The sequence below is a fragment of the Xenopus tropicalis genome, chromosome 3, assembly GCF_000004195.4.
Source record: "Xenopus tropicalis strain Nigerian chromosome 3, UCB_Xtro_10.0, whole genome shotgun sequence".
NCBI lineage: Eukaryota > Metazoa > Chordata > Amphibia > Anura > Pipidae > Xenopus > Xenopus tropicalis.
This window is the reverse complement of record NC_030679.2, coordinates 121,858,044-121,882,637: the sequence shown is the minus strand read 5'-3', so window position 1 is coordinate 121,882,637 and position 24,594 is coordinate 121,858,044. Positions and strand designations below refer to the sequence as shown.

Sequence of the window (24,594 nt, the reverse complement as noted above, 5' to 3'; positions counted from 1 at the left end):
TCAAATGGGGGCCAAAAAATATTGCTCTGTGAGGCTACAATTTTATTATTATTATAATTTTGTATTACTTATTTTTCCAAGTAGGCCCCTTAACTATTCATATTCCCATCTCTTGTTTAAACCACTACCTGCTGAAATACCAAATGGAGAGCTGCTGAACAAAAAGCTAATTAACTGAAAAACCATTAAAAATAAAAGTGAATTTGAATGCGAACTAGCCCTTTAAGCTAACTGATCCCAAACACAAATGTTTGCAGATCCCCTCACAGAAGTGCATGTATGAATGCTTTTACATCCTAAACATTTTAGGGTAAAAAAAAGCACCCCCCGCACTTTTCTACAGTATCCCTGGGAGTCAGTGGGAACGGCAAGAGGTAGTTGGGAGGTTAATTTTTTACACCAGCAGCGAATCCACTAAGTCTCACATTAGCTGTAGGTCAGTCTGTGTATGGGCCATCTTTAGCCTCCCCAAACACAAAAGTCACCCTCCGCCTATGCATTTGGGGTTATATTGGGGAAACAGTGCAATTACATATGGGTTTGAGCAATTGATGTTGAGAGATCCTCTCTGTAATTATAGGGTCTTGGGAGTGTATTATAGATATTGTGAGAGTTATAGTTCCACTTTCCCCTTTTCCTAGTTGGAAATCTGGAGAAAAAGTTACGCGATTCAAAAATCACAAAGAATAAAAAAAACATCCGTTGCAAACTGCATCACATAAAAAGTTAATATGAAAGGGAACATCCCCAAAGCAGGTAATGTATTTAGCTCATCTAGATAGTGACGTATCAGTGGGAAAGCTGGAAAGCACCGACAAGCAGAACATTAAAGGCCGATCTATGCAAGGATGCCACTTGCCAAGCTTCTCTTAATGAGCAGACCTAGGTTCATACAAGGTTAGCTTTTATTAAATCTAAAAAATGACTTCCTGTAATGTAGCAGAGTCAGACACATGCCAATCAGTCACTTAGTAACAGCGATGTGGGCCAAGTGTTGAGAGCTTCATTCCCTACAATGGCCAAGACTTGAGAGTGCATTCCTTTCCAAGGATCCTATGTTGACTGTCTAAGGTGGGGGTCTCTTAATCAGGTGACTCAGAAAAAGTCATCTTTGGGACATAAGAATTGGTTTAGAAACAACTATGAACCTCACATTAACTACTGTTGCTGTATATTATAAGTAGGCATTTCACTTGACTAAAAGATATAACGGAGAACCAAAACTGCGTAAAGACCCAGGGCAGTGTTGTATGTGTTTTGCTGCATGCATTATTTCCAGCTTGGCGGGCATGAAGCAAAAGCGTGTTACCAACAGAGGGATAACTGTAAGTGTTTTATCTGCCCAAGGGTGTAGCAAGCTGGAAATTTCCCAGGGCACCAAAACACTTGCAATCTACCTATGTGCCATAAGTATGTGCCACAGCGCTCTTAATTTAACCCATCAATATGGAGGGGCTTCATATTCTAGCTTTATGTTGTGTTTGTATTCTGAGTTTTGTTTTGTGCTAAACCAAGCGGATATTTATGGGCTTGAATCATGTGTGTATTTGTGTGGTTTTGCTGTGGGAGGGGTGGGGATTGAAGGCATTATGCACTGAGGAAAGGACTTTGAAATATGGCTCTCCTCTGATTGGAAATGGGTGGGTTTTGGTTATGGTTAGTTATCTGACAAGATATTTGTTATCTTTGTGTTCGGTTTTTATTTCTAAATATCGAAAGATTCCTATGGGCCATAGCCCTTAGTGTGGTCAATCAGTAATGATGCGCACTAATGGTGCAAAGCATCAGCTGGCTGCCTCCACCAACAGTACAGAGTAGCAACAAGCATTAACAGTAATTCACCCTTTTTAAAACTAGACAAGATAATGGAGCAGTTTACCTTTAAATTAACTGTTAGCATAAGGTAGCCTGTTTGCAAATGATCTTCATTTTTTAACTTGTGTTTTTTCAATTATTTAGATTTTTAGCTCTCCAGTTTGGAATATCACACACTATCTAGTTGCTAGGGTTTAATTTACCCTAGCATCAAGGCAGTGGTTTGAATGAGAGATAGAATATGAATAGGAGAGCCCCACCCCCCATTTTCCTTAAATATGGAAAAAAAAGGATTTTTATGTTTCCACTTGCTGAATATCTGAACCCATTTCTAATGAGGCCTGAAGCATGTGCATTTGGCAAGTGCTTGCTAATAAATACACAGGCGCCAATGGCTGGTTAGTAATGAGCTGAGCTGTATTTTATGTGGTTGCACAGAAGAAAATGCAGTCTGTTGCAAAACTAAAATGGACTCAACATCAGCCATTCAGTGCACTTTATAGCTGGCTGCTCATCACCCTTTATCTGGAAGCCCATAAACGCTTGGTGTAAAGGTGTGTGTGTGTGGGAAGGGGTTGTAATGGCTTAAATGTATCCTTGCCATATCCATTTATATAGTTATTCCCAGTTAAAGTTATAATCTGTACAGCATATTTCATAGCTATAGGGAGTAGAATGGCAACCATACCTTTATACTCACAAATCTTATATCTGTCTACAGAGCCCTCCAGTGAATAGAATTCAGGTGATTCTATGCACAGGAGAATCCATGTGATTTTGGCCACATCCAACCAATCCTTCTTATACCATGTCCATACCACTTATCCCATCACTATGTGCAAGGCAGGGTTCAAAGTGTAACACATGGCCATAATCCAATATGAGTTGTTTTGTACTTTGCACCCTGCCCTATGCACTAAACTAATTGCCAGAGGTCTCTGTGTTCCAAAACAGAGCACATAGACCTCTCCTGAGATCACGCTACATATTTGTTAAAATGTTAAAATGGAAAATAGGGTTGGCTGATTTGGCCCTCACTGGCACACGTATGCTGTAACCAGGGAGGGGTTTTACAGTGACATAGAAATCAGGTCTGGACTTGGATTCCAAATAGGCCTTGGCATTTCAAGAACAGCAACTATCTGTGGCATCTTACAGCAGCCCCTCTGCCATTTGCCACCAGAATCTTCAGTTTGCCAGTCTGACAGCAATGCATTTGTCCTGAGTAGTTTGCGTATCTGTAAAATACATGGTATGGATACCTTTAGGATTAACCTAAAGGATTTTACACTGATTGTACATAGTAGTAGTATTAATGTGCATGATTCAGCTATTATGGGATAAAGCCTGTCTTGCTATCATCACTTGTCCAACTGGTTTGCAGCCTCCTGTTGATCATGATCCTAAGCAATTAGCCTGAATTAGCCTATGGGTGATGGCACAAGGAAATACTAATAAATATTTGCTGCCCACAGTACATAGATGTCTATTCGCCTTGTCACTGCATTGGCATTTCAGAGGCCCTTTCCTTCAAGACCATTAACTCCATTTGCACTGTTTACTCATTAATCCTCCATTTAATTGTGCTGCTCATTTTTATATTTACAAAATGCCTCAGAAGTCCCCAGTACACAAGCTTATTCCCTTGGCCTTTTACTTCTACAACTTAAACAGCATTTATTTAGAATCATATCATTTCACCACACAGCTCTGTGTAGCCCATATGGGTTCTCAGCAAAAGCAGCCTTACAATAAAAAAACCATCAAATATACATTGAATTCTAAGCCCTGTAGAGAAAATATCATGTTTCAGTCTCCTCTTGCAGCATGTATGAATGTACCTCCATATATTTTTATTCCATGTATAATTGTTCAGTCTATAATGTAAGGAACAGCCTGCCTTTGATATTGTGCAGTTATTGTCTGACATAAATACTAATGTCCCAAGCAAATCTAGGTCAGAAAATACATTTTCACCCCAAACCTTAGCCCAGCTTGAAGGTAAACTAGAGTATCAGTGGTATCTAGAAGAAGAAATGTTCTGTTGGTGGTCCTGTGTCCTAAACCATTTGCAAATGGAAAGTCCATTTCCGACATGTATTCCATGGACCTTTTTGTTGTGATAAAATCAAAGTTGTTTAATTTCACATGTAAAATCTTATAGGGATTGAAGTCCAATTAGGGTGAGATTTGGAGAGAAAGCCTATTTGCTCTCTTATATACTCCGGGAATTTAGCATTAGAGTCAAAGAGAGTGGGATTGGGGATGAGCACCTATTTGCTGTTCTATATATGGTTGGAGCTCTGGCTGAATGGCTGATACTGCAGTGTGTGTGTGTGTCACAACGCAAAATAGTCCGACAAATGCTGGGTACATCAAGAATGGGTTTAAAGAGCTATCCAGAGTGCTGAAACATAGTTTAAGAGAGTAAAAAAAAGGCAGGTCTTGCTTTCAGCTACTCACCACTTACTGTCAGAGCTGTACCAGTGTTAGCTGTCTTGCTGCCGGAACACATTCAGTCACTGTTACCAGTACACACCAGTAACAAATAGCATTGCTGTAGCACTATGGTGTGTGTATGTATGAATTAGAGATTTGGATTATAACATAATATTGTGCTGTTGATGATGTGCTTGGAACCATTTTAGCTGGACACATATATCTGTGCTGCTTTGCTGAGAAAAACGGAACAGTAACAAGGCCACAAAGCTTCTTTTCTGCTATGCAGATAGTGTTCCTTAACTGCACAAGAAACTTAAAAACAGTTTCATTTAACGTATTAGTAAATATGAGGGGGTCCCACTTCCTGTGGCTCTTAGCTGTGATAAAACAAGAGGATTTATCTCACGTTAATTCGCATTGTGGTCAATGACCATTGCCATGGCATTGACAGCATGATTATTCCACAGTTCTACCCAAAGTGAGGCGATTTCAATTATCATCATTGGGAATGAGAAGAAACAAATTCCATGAGTTTTGATATTAATGATCATTTAGAGCAGGTTGTCCAAGTGGAGGCCCACGGGTTGCAGGCCAAGACAATTTATGGTCCTCAATCTGCCTTTGGCTTCATAGACATCAATACTGTATCATAATTTGGCCCTTAAACATCTTCTGTCAGATTATGGAAATATATCATGGAAATAAAGTGGGCAGTACTGGTTTAGAGCATTAGATGTTAGAAATAAGATGGCCCATACTTTTAATAATGGCCTGCATAGTCTTTGTTAAGGTTAGCGATATTACCAGTGCGGAGCAGAATTAGTTATGCTATTTTCCCTGTGGGCTGCAGTAGACAAGCTATGACAAGGATGTCACAGCCTCTGGTTAATTTTGGGGCTTTTACTGTATAATAAGACTGCAAAACATGGCCAGAGGTAAGTGCCCTGATTGCTGTAATGATATGGATAAGTAATGATAGTTATAGCAGACAATGCTATTTTTGCACTTTCCACTCAAAGCAAAACCCAACACAGCCCCAGCAGCAATAAAAAGCTTGGGTGCTGGATGCAAATAGTGATCTTGTATTGATGCTAAACAGAAAGGTTCTGGCAGCTGCAAACATTCCTTTAAACTTGCAGAGAGCTATGAATTCCAGATATATGCATTGGAGTTTGCATAATATCATCTCACTTACAAACTCTACTTAGAATAATATTGCGGGGTTCGTTCTGAAATGTAGTGATTCATATGACAATGTGTTTATTAGACTCTGTCTTTTTGCATTCAGCTAGAAATGTGTTGAAAGTTACATTCGTTAATGTAGGGTGAATGTTGGACAGGCTCACTATTCCAGAAGCAATACTCTGGGGCAGGAGACACATTGCCGATTAGACTGGGGAAGCCCAAAAGAAAAAACACATTTAGCAAGCAATAGTGTATCCCTGGCTGCAAAGGTTACCAATCAATGAGACCATCTTTACAACAGGGAGCAGAATGGTGGGGGGATACAGCAGTTTGTGTTCATGTGGCTGCGTAGGAGGATAACAGAGGAGTGAACCTAAAATAGCCAAGTGAGTCAGACTGACTGCTGATATCTTAGCTGTTAGAGGTGGCCCTTTTCCTTATTCTGCCAGGAGTACCTGCAATCAAAGGGCAAGCATCCTTATCAGACAAAGCATATGGCTCTACTTTATGACTAGGGTCAACTTAGTAGTCATCCACGACATGAGCAGTAACTACCTATTAAACAGGGCACACACACAGCAGTTTGCTCAATAGCATAAAGATCTGCAGTTAAACCCTTGTCTATGCCTTGAATCAACAGGAAATACTACACCTCCTATTAAACCCTCGTCTATGTATTGAATCAACAGGAACCACTACGCCTCCATACAGCCACTCTGTCAGCTGTTAATAGAGCAAATCACAGCTGGATGCACTTCAGCGGGGAGGGGGCCCACATTTATTTAGTGCAGTACATCAAATACATGCCGTGACTTTATCAAGAGCAAATAACAAACCTCCCATATTCACTGGCCAGGTATTTCAAAGAGCCAGACTATAACTTCAACAATGCCCTAATTCCCTCTGAAATTTATACACCTATTAGCCTAGTTTATTTTTTCTTGCTACTTACCTGGGCCTGTGGCTATGCAACAAGAGCAGCCGTTTTCTAGAGCTGATCCAGGCATATGTTACCTAGGGTTGCTTTAGATGGCGATGCCTCAAAACTGACTACTATAACCCATTGACTGGGACATCTTTCCTTTTGTGATTAGCTGCAGGCATAAAGGCAGATAATGTCATTCATATTATAGCCAACATGCCTACCAGTGTGAGTAGCCAAAGTGGTCAGTAAGTTTCTGGAAAAGCTGAAACTTACACTTATGAGCCTTGACCGTGTAGCACTCTAGTGCAGATTTACATTGTATTCTGTAGAGTGGACAACTACAGTAAGCCTTTCTGCAGTATCATTGCTAAGTGTCCGGTTGCTGCACACTTGGAAGATGTGGCCATTAAACTGGTTTTCGTTGCTGCAAATGCCAAATCTGGCAGCTGGTAAAATATGTATCTGAGAGGTGATCAAAAGACTGAATAGCTTATTTAAAGGAACAGTACCACCAACAAAATGAAAGCAATTAAAATATAAAACGGATGTGTTTGCTTCAGAAAGACTGCTATAGTTTATATCAGGGATCCCCAACCTTTTTTACTTGTGAGACATAAAAAGTGTTGGGGAGCCACACAAACATTAAAAAGTTATTTGGGGATGCCAAATAAAGACTGTGATTGGCTATTTGGTAGCCCCATGCGGCCTGCTAGCCTGCAGGAGGCTCTGCTTGGAGTAAAACTGTGTCTCTGGGCTTCCAAAACTTGTCTCCAAGCCAGAAATGTAAAAATGGGCTCCTACTGAAGCCTCTGGGAGCAACATGTTGCTTGCGAGTCACTGGGGATCACTGGTTTATATAAACAAAGTGGCTGTGTAGCCATGGGGCAGCCATTCACAGGAGTAAAGTCTCAATTTACATAGCATATAACAGGTAAGATATGTAGAATCCCATTGTATTCTACAAAGCTTATCTGTTATCTACCATGTAATCTGTGCCATTTAGCCCTATTTTAACTTGAACGTCCTTCCCTTATGGCTACACAGCAGCGTATTTATATTAACTATAGTAGTGTTTTGGAACAAACACACATTTGTTTTTCCAGTGCAGGGCAACAGTACATTACATTTAAATTGCTTCAAAACACTTTTTTTTAAGACATTGCTGTTCCTTGCTGGTACATCAGCAGTGATATCACAATGCATGTGACCCAGCCTACACATTTTCTGATGTATTCCTAGCATAACATATCCACTAGTTCTGTATAACTCTGGCCACACTGTATACCTACACCCATTTTTTCCTATTTACAGGCCTTCTAACCTTATGATTTGTCACAGGCACAGCAGTTGGCCTCCCTAAGAGCCAAGTTTCCCAACGGGTCTCTCTGAATGTTTACATTGACACATGCACCTGGTTCAATCCACTGGCACTGCTAGATTGCCAATCCCCATTTGAAGAAGGGTTGAGTGCACCTTTTTGCTTAACTATATGTAATGCAGTGATGTTGTAACAGGATAAAAGATAAAGAACTAAAGAGAAAGTGCCATGAAGGTACTGATGCTCTGATAATTCCTTTCAGTAATGAATAGATAATAGAGAAAACCAAACATTAGCAGGCACCTAAACTCCCCAGTACATAGCTTAGACCAAAACTAAATACACCATCCATTGTGAACTTAGTTATATTGCCACTGGAAGCCTGAAACATGTTACCTGCCTTCATGGAAATAAAACTTCCTTTTAAATACTTCCTAGTGGGGTTGAATGATCACAGTGACCCTTTATCAATGCTAGTGTTGAATTCAGCACAGGGCTCTTTTTGGGCAATCACACTGATTTATGCATAATAATCTCCTATATCAGCTATTTCTTAACATTGTACATTGAATACAGAGGCATGGTTAAGCATGAGTAATGTTCTACCAACCAGTACTTGCCTACCAGCATCTCATAAAAAAAAAACAAGACAAGTACCTAAGGATTAACCTTGGCAATTAATAGAGACCATATGATAACAAAAGAAAGGCCCTGTCCCCATAGCATGGGGTGTGTAGAGCTTTGAGAGGTGGTCAAGGGAGTGGCAACTCCATTCACAATTTACTGGCTGTTTATATTCTATCACTGTATTTATATCCATCAGAAGAGCTTTCATCAAACCTGATATGGCTGGATGTATGGACTGTAAGTATCTCTTTTAGGCAGACACTGGAAATGTGCCCAGGGAATTAGTTGTCAATGTGAGATGCAAGTAAGCAGCCCCTGCACAAAACCATCAAGTGCTCTATCTCTAGAAAACAAGTGGTTGGTAAAAAGGTGCCCATCAGTGCAGTCTGCTGTTCTTCCGACACAGAAACAACTGTAGGAATAATGTATACAGCCTCCCAGTGACATGGTGTATAGTATCGCATTTTATAGGGAAACAACACCCCTTGCCATAGGCAGCTTAGTCTGAGCTTATCTTGGGAGCTCACTTTATGCACAGTCGGGTAGCCGGGAAAAAAACACAGAAAGCAAATGGCACGGATGTCTTATGCGACCTCTCACGCCAGTAATTGTGATACAGCACCTTCCAATTGCTGTCCTACCACCCATGGCTGTGATGGAAGCAGGGCCATGTATAGTATATGGATCAGTGAAGTAAACAGATCACTCCCTAAATAGCCTTTTGGTTGGATTTGACTAACCCAAACCTGCCAAAATATCACTGGGCAGGGTCATTTAGCTGCTCATACAGAAAAACTGCAATTTTTACATGATATTAATTTGTTGGTAACAAGAGCAGTTTGCTTCCACCACCCCTTCACAGACTTTACTCTTATAAATCTGTAGTTTATGCACAAAATAGCAGGAGTTTCCTTACCTCCTATTGGGACCATCCGAATCATTCTTTTTGATTACGAAAGTGAGATCTGCTCCCCCCCCACGCCCACAGTCGCTCTGAATGAATTAACGTTGCTGCAGAGCTACACCCTAGAGCCAAGAGAAAGGCAAACAGGGTGACAGCTGGCAAGATTTATATATATAATGCAGCGAGCGGGGACTGTTGCACAAAGACACCCATATCCACCCTGATTTTTGCCTTGCTATAAAAAGGGGCACATTTTGATGTTAGGCATTTTGTTTTGCCCTCCTGTGGTCATTTGGAGAACTGCAAATAAGGTCATGATTATATATCCATCAATTATGTTCATATTCATACCTCCCAGGATATATTTTATATATTATAAACACACACACACATGAGAATGGAACAGCACAGGTTTAAAAAAAAATGCCTTTTTGCAATTAAATAGAAATTAACCCTGCAACACAGCATTCAGATGAAATCAGAAATGGATAAAAGGCAGAACATGCAACCAAAATGTCTGTCCATCACAGAGCACAGCAATAGATTCATGCTCAGTACCTTCCCTGTGTCAGGAGCGGTGCAGCAGGGCAAAGGAAATTACCTTTATTCTCCAGCCATGGAAATGTTATCTGGTCCAGGTTGGAAAGCCCATGTTATCCCCAGGATTATAGTCATGGAGCAGTAGCCCAGCCTCTAGCTCTCAGTGCTGCTGGCAAACAAAAGCCAGTGACAGTGAAATGCCTGGGCCCACCCATTACCACACCCACCTAGCTGGCAGCATCCCTGGGATTCTCTGAGCAATGCAATCACAATGGAACCTGAATAAAAGAGGGAAGGATGCTGCATGCAGGCTGCTCCTGCTAGATACAGTTAGCAAGAACTACTACCTTATATTGTAATGGCACAGCTTGATGCTCACATTGCTTTGTGATATGCCACCTTCATTCCACAAGCTTGGGCTCAGAAAGGTTAAAGATGGATATAGCCTGACCCACAAAATCTTTTTTTCTTTATATGACAGCAGCAGGAATCCCTGTCCCTATAAATATCTAGTATCCGTGCATCCTGATGATGCTTGCTGCCGTGGCTGAATGCTGTTTTGATAAGAGTTTCTCTTTATAACTGGGTGATTTTTAGTTGCAAAACTGTTTTTGCATAATGAAAGAAAATGTCATTTCAAGCAACCTGATTTAATTAAAAATGTTCCATAGCTGGGAGGTTATTTGTAAATGTAATTACTACGGTCTGTCCCTTTCTTTTATGTGTACTACTTGTTCTGACTCGTGAAACTACATAGCAGAAGCTAGCAGGAGACCTGGAAAATTGATTTTTGCTAAATTGTTTCAAAAGTCAAAAATAGAGAACAAAAAAGAATAAAAAGATACTGCTTTCAATATGATGGTAGTTACGCCACTGTAAAAAACAAAAAATATATATAGAAGTGTGCAAAGCTGGTGCTCCCTGTTGCTAGATTTGCAGGCAACAGATGCAGGGTTTCCTGTATTTGATCTTTCTATAGGGGTTATGTAATAAAAATATATTTGCCCAGGAGCAGTAACCAATCAGCAGGTAGTATTTACTTGTTACCTGTAACATCCAATTGGTTGATCTGATCTGGTTGCTATGGGTTTCTGCTCCTGGGCAAACGTAGTGCCTTTTATTACATATGGGGGTCCATGTATGGGACCCATTATCTAGAATGCTCGGGACCTGGGGTTTTCTGGATAAGGGGTCTTTTATTTTATTTCTTTAATTCGGATCTCCTACCTTAAGTCTACTAAGAAAATTATTTAACAGTATTTAAACCCAATAGTATTGTTTTGGCTCTAATAAGGATTAATTATATCTTATTTGGGATCAAGTACAGGTACTGTTTTATTATTACAGAGAAAAAGGAAACCATTTTTAAAAATGTGAATTATTTGATTAAAATGGAGTCTATGGGAGATGGGCTTTTCATAATTTGGAACTTTCTGGATAATGGGTTTCTGGATAAGGGGTCAGATACCTGTATGTTTCTAAATAACTGGCCTGCTGAGCAATCAATATCCATCCATGGGTATGGCCAAATGCTTTTCCCCCCTATTCATTGGGTTTCCCATGTTCCCCTGTGTGTTAGTGCTAATATGTGCAACACTGGGTAAAATGCCTGGGGAGAGTAAGAAAAAATACACCTTGGAGCCAACAGCACTCAGTATGGCAACCCTATAGTACTTAGGATTTAAAGGCAAACAAGTCATTTGCGGAATAAAAATAAAAACAGAATATATTTATTTATAATTGCTCAGGTTGGGAGGTGGGGTTTCTGAAAGCAGATGTTTGTCCAAATTGTTACATATTATTCCTTTATAAGGCAAAGGTATTGTGGGTTTTCCCACATGCACTGAAAGCATGGAATGCAACAGCAGTGTCTGCATTCATTGTATGGTATTTGTAAAATGTTGTTATTTTTCACCAATACAGCCCACAGACTCAACCAAACAGATCTTTAGCCAGCTTCTCCATACATAGCATTATCCATGCTGGCCAGCAAACTAGAGGGTCAATGGGAAGACTCACATAACCTGCTTTGCTACTGTACCACATATATATCATCAGCTAAATGGCTTTACCATTATGTCCTCATGGAATTGGTTTTGTCCCAAGGAGAATGTTCGCTAGTTTTAGCCTACACGTACACAAATGTCAGGCTCATAGCTAATAATCCATGCCCCCCCCCAACCTGATTATGCCTTTAGCCCTCCCAATTCTGGCAATTTCATGGGAAGCTCCACCCCGTTTACAGCTGTCTGGGTCCCTTTATTTACCGAACACCTTATGTTCTACATCTCTATCCCTTTCCCCTTTCTACCACCAAGTGATGCATTATCCTGGTGAAAATTTTTTTTTATATAAAATTGCTCTTAATGCTTTTACTTCTAGTTTTCAAGATATCAGAAGTTTTTAAACTGTAAATATAGTGTATTTGATATAACAGTGCCACCTGCTGTCTGACCAGTCAGTCTGCAGAAAATTAATTTATTGAGCAGAGATAAGTCCTGTGATGTTGCTTTGCTTAAAAAGTACAGTTTGTGAGCAGAGAAGTCAGGTGAGAAGTAGGTGATACCTTTAATTGGCTAAGTAGATTATAAAACATCATCTTTTGGGACTAGTCCACTAAATAGTATTTCTTATAGCAGCCCCTCTGGCATTTCCCAGAGCCACCAGTCCAGGCCTGGTCCCTGCTTCATGCTTGGTCCCTGAAACAGGGACCTAAGTAGTCCCGAAAGCTTGCATTTTATAATATAACTAATTAGAACACTCTGCTACTACATTCCTAAGCAGTCAACATCACAAGACTTTGCTAATTACTTAATTTTTACTTAAATGAACTTAATTTTCTGCCGACTGTGACCAATTGGCAGAACTGAACAGTAAGTGGCGCTGTTATTTCAAAGTTATTATATTAGCAGTGCTAAAACTGTGAATATCCTGGAAACTAGGGAAAAAAAAGAGATCCAAGCAATTTTACATTAATTTGCTTTGAGGGTTTGTGTGGCAGTTAAATAGGGAGGAGATTGAAAAACATGAACAGCAACTATGGGGCTCATCCCTTCATCCCTTTTGTTATTCCTCTAGAAATTAAGATCCAGCCTGCACAACACAAAGCTGCTTCCCACAAAGTGACATTTATTTATAATTATATTTTCTATCAGTAAATCAAATAAAGATCTCCAGACACACAATTTCATTTGTAAGTGCACCAAATGTTTAGGAGGCTTCTGTTTCTCCAAATAAAGTCTTCATCAGGTCCTACAAAACAAGAACAAGATATTGAAAAATCATGTGTAAAGAAGGCCTAAGGCATTTTGTCTCAGAGAATAATAAAACAAAAGTTTTTCCACCAAAATTCTAATTTGTGAAGTACCAAAGTAAAAGAACTGAACAAATTATCATGGGTTAAGCAGCCACCATGTATTGTTGATATTCTCTATGACCAGCATTATTTTTATAAATTCTCTATGTCCCATTTGAGTGTTTTTACAACTAGTGGGGATAGAAAACATGGAGCCCAAAATCCTCCACTAGGATTTTTTGATTGAATCTAAAAAGGGTAAGTTCACCTTTTAATTAACTTTTAGTTTGATTTTGGTATTTTGACAGGTATTCGCAATGGCCAGTGGTCCCCACCAGAGCTATAAGCTGTCACAAGACTGAACGCTAGAGCAAAGTTGCCACTTTGATGCTTGTGAGCACTGCCACATTTACTGTCTTGCACTGAAATCAGTAGTTGGCCCATGTGAATATCAGATTGCTTCAGTTCAGCTATCCTGTCACTTGACAGTTAAGATAAATTATGCCTGAAAATGCACTTGGTGGTTTCACCTTGGGTTTGGGTTAAAATAGAAGAGCACTTAGTTCTGCACAATCAAGGTTTCATAACTGCATATCCAAATGCCAGTGCATAGAACAAGCATTCCCATTAACAGCCTCTGTGGGTTTTGCCAATGTCCTCACAGCAGCACTGCTGGATGAATTATTAGCACAACAATCGCTCTTGCAATTTCCTAGCCACCTACTGATCTACCTTCAAAAGTTGTGCTACTATTGGTGGTGGGGTTCGGAGGCCAAGTTAGAGGTAGCCAAGGATATAGCAAGCCTCATCATCTGTGCTGTAATACTAACCTGCTGATGGAGGTCCATGTTTTCAAATAGCCAGTATGAATCTAAGCAACAGAAATGAGACACATTTCAGAGGAAAAGAAACTTTGTGTGACTGCACTTAGCTCACATCAATAACAATATGTAGGTCTATGGCTATGGCACATATTTCAATTACAGACCTTTTAAAGCAAAGAGCATTTCTACTCTGACCACATATTGTTTGCATTAACGGAGGAATTCTCCAGAGGCCTCACCAGATTAGCATCCTCTTTGGGATAATAGGTTCCATTTTACCTACAGCAAGTTTCAGTTTACATAAAAAAATATACATTACAGAAGAAAGCAGAGAAACCCTTTGTACTGAAATCTATGGAAGACACCTACAGCAGGTTCCAGCTGTTTACACACACATCACATGTAAAGAAAGTAAACCCTAAATATAGGATACATTTCCCAATCAAAACTCAAGTCCCCTAACTATGGAAAAACACAAAATGTACTGTAATTCCTATCTAAAATCATAAATGTGCAGCTATTTAAAGGAAAGGATCTGGTAGCGCCCCCACAAGCTCCAGGTTCTACTTCTAATCCCAATCTTTTCTTTTATCACCAGGGGTCATTTTGGCTCTTTCCTGACTTTTTAAAGCCTATAGTGACTTAAAGTCTCTTTCAGTCTCCATCTTACAACATCTATGTCCATTTTCCAACTGCCTCTATGATTTTGTTGTCCAGATCACAAGCTGAAAGCCTTCAACCCCTCTGCTTTCCACTCTACACATTTCAGAAACATCCATGTTGTCCATTAGTCATAAAAAATGCATAACTTGTCATACATCAAAGACCTCTCCTCTCTGTAACTGTTCATGCCCCAACCAATAATGCATGCTCTTGAAAGATTGATCTGCCAGATATATGATCTTTCATAAAAGGGTTCAGACATTTTTCTGCAGGACATAGGCAGACTCATAAAAACGAAATACTCAGGCAGTCCCAATACAAACTATTCTCAGACAGAATTAGTAATTTTCAGGCAGGATGGGCGCAGTGTAATAAAAGTGTGAAAGCAGGCATTGGCACTGTGTTATCTTGAAAGCTTCTAGTATATTCCTTTTCCGTAATCCACGGGAGATAATAGGAATTCCCACCCCAAGAATAGCAAAATGGAGCTTAGCCAATTATTTTTAACCATGAATGTGAAAAGTTTTCCAATAACACCTATTTATGTAGTTTATGTAAGAATGTATGTGTATTGTGTAGGAACTAGTGTAACGTACTAGGAACTTATGTAGCTTACATATCAAGCCATGTCAACACTGAGTGGCTTGACAGGGGAAAGCAGGTGTTTATGGTTTAAACTTAAAGCAAATCCTACTAATCAACTTATTTGCACAATAACAAATTAAATTATTTAGATGAACTACTATTTCTGTCATGAAACTCACCAGCACACCCTGGTCTTTCTTCCTGTATCTGTCTGGTGCTCAGTATGTAGTGAAGCATCGGCACCCTCCAAATTCTTATCAAACAAAGGAAAAAAAATGCAGGCACACATAACGACCGCAAGCGGGGCAAGGCGCCTGCTTGCAAAAACAATATACTGTTTTGGGGAGTGTCCCTTCGTCAGGCATACTAACCAGTGAGGCAGTGGTAACATCATCCTATTAATCTACATAGTCATTCATAACTTTGCACATAACTTTACACAAATAATGTTGAATGGTCCATAGTCCATTCAATGTTATTTGTGTAATCCTTGAATGAAGGAATGTGCTGGTAACAATGTAACATTTGTCATATAGTTATCCAAAATATACCAAGCAGTAACATTTCGAAGAATGAGAATACAAATTAAAAACTTACAGATGCCATTATACCCTACCAAATGAGAAATGTGAAATCTGTCCCTGGTGTAGGGTAACTGAGAGGTAACCGATAGCATCTTTCAGTTTGTATCCTTGTATTTTTGAAAAATTTAGAATAGGGGGATCTCCTGTATTTTGGAGAATAAATAGAGTTCACTGGGGTAGTATAAAGTGTTGATGAACAAACTAATTCACACCAAGGCAGCCAGATATTTATCAGAACTACTAAGATGGTTCAGACCCGAGGTTCAGTAGTCCCATACCAGTAATGATTCAGCATCAGAACTGGAATAATGGCTACAAATCTCGGACAGAACAGTGGAAAAGAGATTCTTGACTTTGCCAGAAATTGAACAGAGATAAGAAAAGATGATATGAAGAACATATCATCTATTATAGTATAGAATATTCATTAAAGTAAATAGAAACATACCCCCAACCGATGCTGGACTGTTGCAATTGCAAATGCAAATGCAAATGCAATTGCAATGAAGGACAAATAGTGAAATATAAAAAAAAAAAAAGACATTACTCACCATGGAAGTAACCACTGGGTATAATTTATCGACTGTTGTGATACATCTAGCAGAGAGAAGGGATTGCATCAGTGGGTATAAGATAAACACTCTAGAGCTGTAATGTACAGTATCAGACTAGAAGCAATTAAAGCCCACTATTAACCTGTAAAATAACCACAGTCAGTTTTAGAATAAGTGCTGCAAGACTTATTTTAGTGTAAATTGCATTTTCTTTGGGAAGCACAGTCACCAAGTGAAAGCCACAACTCCAGTGAAACATGCTCTGTAATAGATTTAGAATAGAAGCAACTTTTGCTGCAGCTACTGTTTCTGCTACAGTGCAAGTTTGTGCCTCCTTTCAGTTTTCCTCTCTACATATAAACATAATATAATAGCATGGTGCTCATGTACATGCAAGATGTGAAAATTACCAGTCGGCTTGCTTTGTGAATCTGCAAAATTCCCAGGTACCCAGGAAACATGCCTGCTGCCCTCCACAAGCACACAGGTTCCTTTGGTTTAATCACAAAAGGAATCCCCCCTTTAACATCTCCAAGGGGATTTATTCGGAAGTCAGTAGGGATTGTACCCCTGAACTCTGGTATAAGAGTTCCTGCATATCTGTCAGTCAGCTCTATGTCAGGAAGGTCTTCAACTTTCTGGTAATAATGAGATAATGAATAAATATAGGTTACTGCAATTATTAAAAAAGATTTCGGCACTCATTCAGTAAAGTCTGTTATAGTTCTACAAAGTCACCCAGAAATGGCAAAACCCATGCAAAGCTGTATTCCCTTGTTAACTAAATGGCAAGCATCCAAATACTGAAGCAACATTTCCTTGGAATAGGTGTCAGTGTAGGATATACTCACCCAGCTTGAAAAGTTGCTGTCAAAATAGTGTTTTTGTCTTACAGCCGTTTTTAATAGAGGACAGACACATGCTAAAAGAATATGATTAACATTGGTTGATCCCATGCACAAAATAGCACCTCCAAGCTCTAGAGTGGAGCGCACAGACTGTGCTTTCTCCATGAATACTTTACTGGCTGTGCTCGGCAGTGGAGGTATGGGCAAGGGGAGGCACATAGATACCCCCTCTTTAGCTCCCAAACTTGTTTGTCATTCCAAAGTCCACATAAGGGAGCACCAACAGAAACAGGGTGCAAAGGGGCCAAGTCCTCACCATCTGCCCTGTGCTCTGCACCTAACAGCGGAATTATTAATCCAGTGCCAATTGCAGGTATGCTCAAGATGTAAGAGCTTAATAAAAGGAGAAGGAAAGGCATTTTATTGCAAACAGATTAGCCACAATAGTGCAAGCTAGAAAGCTATATTTATTCTCTAAATAGCTTTACCATACCTGAGTTAACAGCCCTAGAAGCTCCCTGTGTTTGTTTAAGATAGCAGCTGCCATTTTAGCTTGGTCTCAGTAACTTCCGTGCTGCTGGTAGCACACATTACAGCAGAGAGGGGAGGAGGAGAGAGCAGGGAGGGAAGGGGAAGGACAGAGAAAGGAGGGGAGAAAGAGCAGAAAGGAGGAGAGAGCTGCGCAGACTCGTGCCATGCCCTGAAGGATTTTCTGAGAGAAGGAAGTCTGATACCAATGAACATGTGTACACAAAAGAAGAAAATAAATCCTGTGTTTCTTTTGATAGAGGACTCATAGCAGCTTTTCTGTGAGTGTTAATGGCTGTATTTACATAGACCTTTCTAATGGAGTTTAATTTTTTCCCTTCTCCTATGAGGGGTGTGCTTTTGCATTAAAAAGGCCCAAAGCCTTATAGAGAATGGGTGCAATTTAAGCTTTAGCAATCACACAAGATACAAAGGTTCATTGGTCCCTTATAGAACAGGGAAAGCATGGGACAGTAACACTGCTGGGGTCTAAGTACTACTGCATGTCTGCCACCTCTCCTGGTTGGGAGCTCTTGCAGCTAAAAATCTACCAAAACACTGCCAAATCCCTCGATATGCACAGTTTCAATTATTTAGATGACTGTCCCAGGATGTATGCTCTGTTAGCTCTTAAAAATGCAGGATTAATGTTGCACTATAACAGCTGATGTAGACTATCACTTTAATACTGTCTGTGTGCTTTCACTGCTGCTCCCAAGGACAAATGTGAAGAAATAGAGAAGTAGTGTATATCTACCTGTAAAAAAGCAGGGAACACTTAACAGATGAAAGTATATCTACATAGGCTAGCAAAAACTTCCACTGTGCATAAAAATTAAAAAAAGACATATGCATTAATAGATGGAATGACACGTCATTGAGTTAAAAAAAACCCCCAAAACATTGTGCATAAAGACAGTAAAAGGCTTATTTGTGAATGCAAGTGAAAAGAGCAGAAACAGATGCAAATCTGTGCCATGGTCTGATTTAATGTATTTTTCCTCCATACACATTTCTTAATACTTACACTAAGAGGCCCCTTTATCAACACTCTGATTTTTGTGGTTTTAGAGGTTTTTAAGGGTGAAGACACACTGAGCTACTAGTAGCTGCTACTTTTTCATGGCTACTAGACTCCAGAAAATTCCCTACCATAGACAATACTGAGAATTGCCTCTGCTAAAACACACATAGAGACAGTTATCAGTAAATGATCAGTATTGTCTATTTTAGTAGCCGTGACAAGTAGCTGCTACTAGTAGCTCCGTGTGTCTTCACCCTTAAGGTGGCCATACACGGGCCGATTGTAGCGAACCGATTTGGCAGCTTATCAGCCCGTGTAAGGGCAGCAACAATGGGCATGCCCGACCGATTTCTGGCCTGAAATTGGGCAGATATCGATCGGGCGGGTTAGTCGGATCGGGGGCTGCATCGGCTCGCTGATGCGGTCCCTGAATCGACTGCGCCCATTGCCGTCCTTATAATTCTATCGTTTGGCCCCGTAGGTGGGGATATCGGGAGAAGATCCGCTCGCTTAACGACCTCTTAGCGTATATGGCCACCTTTAGGCTAATGTCCCGTGGAGCGAGTTAGTCGCCCGCGATAGATCTCTGTTCACTAAAACAATTAAATGTCTAATCATTTATTAAAAGATCTGAACTGAAAAAACCCTAACCAATTAAAATACAGAACAAAAACTAAAAAAAAATTAAAACCACACATTTTTAGTGTTTCTTACAGTTTCCTATTAATGTTTGTGGACGAAGGAAAACCCCAAAAACTTCTTAAACCGCAAATTAAATAAAAGTTGTTACAATTTGCCTAGGACAGCTCCCAGTGACTTTAACATGACCTTGACAGCTTTTAGATGGTGAAGTTTTGTATGTGTTTTCTGTAGTTTTGACACATAATAAATAGAGAAAAAAAATTCTCACACAGATTAAGTTTTATTGCAAAAAAAATTAACTTACATGAAAACATGGGCCCCTAAATGTCAATGCACACATTTAGCCTGCTCTGATGGACAATGTGAAATGCAATGGGCACAATGAACCCTGTAATTAGCACTCCCTGAGCTGCCAGTAGTCTCAGGGTACCATGTGTGGGATGCTCCAACTGATTTGCATCTGGCAAATATTCAGCATTAGTAATGTAGTGACGTACATCGGAAATTATTCCATTTGCAGTATAAAAATAGTAATCAAGATGAGCTGCATAACTGATCTGGGTCGCACAGCTGATTCCAATCCTTAACATTTGCCCCCTGGGAAAAGGGTTAGGAAACCCAGATATAGACACAAAGGTTATAAGTTGATGGAAGGCAGATTGTCTCCTCGGCTCAAGAAGCCGAGGAGACAACAAGCGGTGTTGTGCCCTCCTTAATAGGCCAATATTCAGTCAAAACCACATAACTCATAACATTTATATATGAACACTACCATATTGGTCACCCTGTTATATTCAAGGGATAAGCAAAACAGTAAGTAAGCATTCAGTTCTAATCAGAATGGACCCCCTTTCTGCACTGGCCACATTGGGAAAACCCAAGTGGCATTTGGAGAAGAACGAGAAATAATGAAGAAATTATTATTAAGCACTATAAAATCATTGTCAGACTTGGTCTCCTAGGGTCATAGACAACACTAGGTCCACTCTCACAACAATTACATATAAACGATGCCAAATAGAATGGTTTAGACCCATAAAGCAGAGGTCTGGGTCTGGTACTTTAGTAGGCCAGTCTGACACTGCATAAAATAAGCACCGATACCTTGCCATCATGCAGCCTGCACTGACCAGCATTAAGAGTTACAGGTACATAAGGAATAAACTAAGGCTATAGCAAAAACAATCTTACACCTTTCCTCCCACAGTAACACCATAATGAAGCAGAGACTTATTATAAGAGATGCAATATTAAACACACTGCCAAATCCAGCCCTATTGCTTAGCTTATGATAACCATAGGATTCAGTCTGCCTTATATATTAAATGTATATTCTGTAAAGATAATCACATTACCTCAAATCCACCAGTTTCTTCCAAAATGTCATGTAGCAGCCGAATGTATTCAGTAGCAGCTTTGAGAGTGTCTACCTTGCTTGGCTTTCGATCCTTGGGGATTAGAGGCACAATTGTCTTCAACTTTGAAAACCCGCTGTTGATATTCCTTATCTACAGAAGCATAGTAAGTAATGTTTGTGTTAGCATGTAAGAAAAAGTTATTTCACTAGGCATAAATTATACATACTGAGCTTTTATTTTACTAGCATGAAAACATTTTCTAGTTTTTAAGCTATCAGCAGTCTTAAACAGCGCCACCTACTGTTTAAAAAATAATTTAATCAGAAATGGAACTTCTTTATTCACTGTACACTTACCATTACTACCCTAACCAACAGGAACTCTACAACCAACCACATAGGTTACCCTCACTGTATATAATAGACTTTAAGCTTTCAAGAGCAGTGCCCTTTCTCCACCGTCTCCTAACAACATGCTTGTAACTGAACATCTATTGATTGCAAGCTCTTGTAAGGCAGTCAGATCCTATTTTCATTCTGCAACCAATGTTTGTTACATTGTAAGATCCCTGTTTAATATAAATTAATGTAAATTGTAGCATAACTTGCTGGCACTGTATAAATAAATGATGGTATGTCTTTGTATGTATTTGTATCTCCTTAGCAACCCCCTAGTTTAGTGTTATAGAAAAATAAAAAGTCCCCACCCTATTGGCAATATTAATGTTTTTTCAAAACAAACTACACATCCCTACAAGTAATCAATAAATGTAAAGCTAAAATTTCCATACTGGACTACAAAACAGATGCAGATACTGTAAATGTCAAAGCTCGGGTTCCAAGTCTGCTTTTCCTTAATGGACATCCATTAGACATTACTGATAGATTTGGCCCTTGCTCTTGGAATAATTCAGTGGTATTTAAAACCTGCCAATTAGAAACACAGCAGCTACACAACAGATCAAGTTAAAGAGCTCAGTCCTTCCTTCAACTAAATCTTGTACATCACAATGCATACACTCACCCTCTCTCTCTCTTTGGCATTAGCAGCCTGTCTTCTCTCCAACACCTCTTCAAAGTTTTCCATGCAGAAGTAATGGCCAGAGGGAAGGCGCTTCATCTTATTAATGGATGCCATATAAGGTAGCGGGGTATAATGTTCCCGAAGAACCTCCCCCAAGAGCTCGGGAGGCGGTGTCACACACAGTGAGGGGTACTCGATTTTCTGAGCCATTTACTCTATGGACTTTGCTGCTCCTGTGGAACAAATTAGAATGGTGTGTACCAGGACTGCCGCATAATGAACCAGTAACACCAGGGAATAAAAAGAAGCATAAATTCATTTACACTGATTTCCAGTATTTCTAAATTCCAGTATTAATAAATACTGATTTTAGGAGGTGCTGTGGCTTTGTGTAAAATTCCAGCCCGAAAAGCAGCAGCTTGAAAAATAAATGCATACAAATTGGCGTTCACCATTAACTCTTTGTACTCGGATTTTGACCCAGCAGCTCCTGCTGGAATTAAACATGGCAATGCTTTGCGAGTTGGGGGTCAGGTGTGGGTTATGGTCAGGTGCGGGTTGAGCCCTGCACATCACTAATATAAATATATGTTGAAAAATAATACAGGTATGGGATCCATTATCTGAAAACCAATTATCCAGAAAGCTCTGAATTACGGGAAGGTCGTTTCATATAGACATCATTTTGATCAAGTAATTCTAATTTTTAAATATTATTTCCTTTTTTCTCTGTAATAATAAAACAGTTCATTGTTTTAACTAAGATAATAATAATTCTTATTGGAGTTAGGACAATACTATTGGGCTTAATTAATGTTTAAATGATTTTTCTAGTATGCATAAAGTATGGAGATCTAAATTACAGAAAAACCACTTATCCAAAAAACCCCAAGTGTCAAGCATTCAGGATAACAGGTGCCCTACCTATATATATATATATATATAGTACCTTGAAAAGGGTCCCTTGGTGCTGGTTGTGTTTTATTTTGTATTCCGTGCACATGGGCGGCTATCTATTAGCATTTTGGAGTGAGATGCTGGCGTGAGGACTGTATATATATACACACTGATTGTCACACAAAATGAAGAAACAGGTGCAATCTCCCAGCCCCACACACCAGGATCAGGTGTTTAATATTAGTCTTGCTAATTACGCTGAGATTTGGTCAGGTGTGGGGCTACTCTGCTTCTAAAAAAGGCATTGCCTCAAGGCTGCAGAATATGTTGAAAAAGAAGAAAGCATTACATGGAACCCGTTATCCATTATGCTCGGGACCTGGGGTTTTCCAGATAAGGGGTCTTTGCGTAATTCAGATCTCCTACCTTAAGTCTGCTAATAAAATTATTTAAACAGTAATTAAACCCATTAGTATTGTTTTGGCTCCAATAAGGATTAATTATATCTTAGTTGGAATCAAGTACAAGGTACTGTTTTATTATTACTGAGAAAAAGGAAACCAATTTTCAAAATGTGAATTATTTCATTAAAATTGAGTCTAGGGGAGATGGCCTTTCCGAAATTTGGAACTTTCTGGATACTGGGTTTCCAGATAAGGGGTCCGAGACCTGTACAATAATGAGAGTGATGCCCATATTAGCAGTGGACGATCCTGGGCAGCAGCCATACTTGAGGAAAGTCATCAACAACAATTTACTCCGCAATAACATTTTTTTACTTCTAGCTTTAACCCTTTAATAGCCACACAGCATTAAATCTATGCCACATTTTGGCAGTGACCTAACACCCAAGAGCATAGATGTGTAAGCTTCTGGGGAATGGTTTTTAGCGCAAACTCTATCCAGGGACTGGGCTCTTTAGGTCTTTTACTTTCCTCTGATCAGCTAGCACTTAGGCAGGTTTTATTTAGATCAATTAACACGTATCCTAAATTACTCTGTGTGATTCATGCATGGCTAGGCTTGTATTGGGCCACATTGTTGAGGGCAAAAACTTGAGGGTTTTAATAAAAAGTTCTAAAAAAAAAAACTAGAGGGAGCGCATGAAAATACACTGATTACTCTGAAAATGACAATTTTGGGGAATTTTTAATATCAGTATCATGTAAAAATAAATTCACAAAAAGTATCTTTCCCATTAAAAGTTTACCTTGGTGTCTCCCTGTTGCAGTGCTGCCTGCCTCAAACATGTAATGCAGCCTGATATTGTTCCACAGTCAGCTCCCTCTCCTGAACCCACTCAGCTCCATTCCCCACAATGCATTGCGCCTCATCCCACAAGCAGCTGCTCCTGGATCCAAGATGGCTGCTCGGCTGCTGCGTTAGGAAACCCCCGCTAACAAAATTCAGTGGCTTGTTCAATCGCTTGTGTTGCGTTTCGAGGGGGATCTCCGTTAGTGCTGAGATTGTTGAAGCATAAATTGATCTTCAATGAAAATGCAGCCTCCTGTGCAAAGCCGCCGAGGATGTTTGACAGACGGCTCTTTTGACCACCAACAAAATGGTCGCCGCTTTAATAGAATATAATGCAGTCGTAATGTCCTAGTATGTTTTAGTTAGTTTAAAAAAGGGAAAGGTTGGTGCTTTAGCAACCCCTGAATGTGACATATTACTTAGTGCGACTGAGTGCAACTGTTACCTAGTAGTTAAAATTATTTTTTAACCTGATAGCTAATGACCCCTAAAACTGGAGGCCCTTTCTACACACTGTGCAGTTTAACCATTTACAGGAAATATTAGAGTTGCTGCCTTTTCTGGACCAAAAAAATTCTAGCTTTCCTATGTTTTTATCTATGTTTTTATCTTTTTTAATAGCAAGCATCATTACTACTGGCCACGCTGTTACAATGGCGACCTGAAACTTGACCGAAGTGATGTCAGGAATGTATGTATGTATATCTTTATTTATAAAGCGCTACTTATGTACGCAGCGCTGTACAGTAGAATACATTA

The 24,594-nt window shown here is 39.6% G+C and overlaps 2 protein-coding genes across 3 annotated transcripts in view; both read right to left on the bottom strand.

Annotated features, from left to right (window-relative positions):
* add2 (adducin 2) overlaps positions 1-9,920 on the bottom strand; it is a gene marked incomplete in the record, with an annotated part of 43,039 nt that extends 33,119 nt beyond the window's left edge. Inside the window, 1 exon segment of the mRNA NM_001102963.1 lies at positions 9,818-9,920.
* Positions 9,921-12,863: 2,943 nt separating this feature from the next.
* Positions 12,864-23,809, bottom strand: figla (folliculogenesis specific bHLH transcription factor). 2 transcript variants are annotated; one of them, NM_001016342.2, is made up of 7 exons: positions 23,792-23,809; positions 21,685-21,917; positions 20,659-20,811; positions 16,672-16,899; positions 16,259-16,304; positions 13,882-13,922; positions 12,864-13,008 (listed from the first exon to the last, which is right to left on the bottom strand). In NM_001016342.2, exons 2-5 carry the CDS (start codon positions 21,892-21,894, stop codon positions 16,284-16,286), a joined length of 612 nt encoding a protein of 203 aa, NP_001016342.1. In that variant the 5' UTR covers positions 21,895-21,917; positions 23,792-23,809; the 3' UTR covers positions 12,864-13,008; positions 13,882-13,922; positions 16,259-16,283. The 2 variants fall into 2 exon arrangements, with proteins under 2 accessions (NP_001016342.1, XP_012814459.1); XM_012959005.3 differs by lacking the exon at positions 23,792-23,809 and adding an exon at positions 22,634-22,749.
* Between the last annotated feature and the right edge of the window lie 785 nt (positions 23,810-24,594).

Coding starts and splice junctions, on each gene's coding strand:
- figla (NM_001016342.2), bottom strand. CDS start 21,894: ATGGCTCAGAAAATCGAGTACCCCTCACTGTGTGTGACACCGCCTCCC. Junction 16,900..20,658: donor AAGAAACTGGTGGATTTGAG/GTAATGTGATTA, acceptor CATTATTACCAG/AAAGTTGAAGACCTTCCTGA. Junction 16,305..16,671: donor TTCACAAAGCAAGCCGACTG/GTAATTTTCACA, acceptor TCTCTCTGCTAG/ATGTATCACAACAGTCGATA.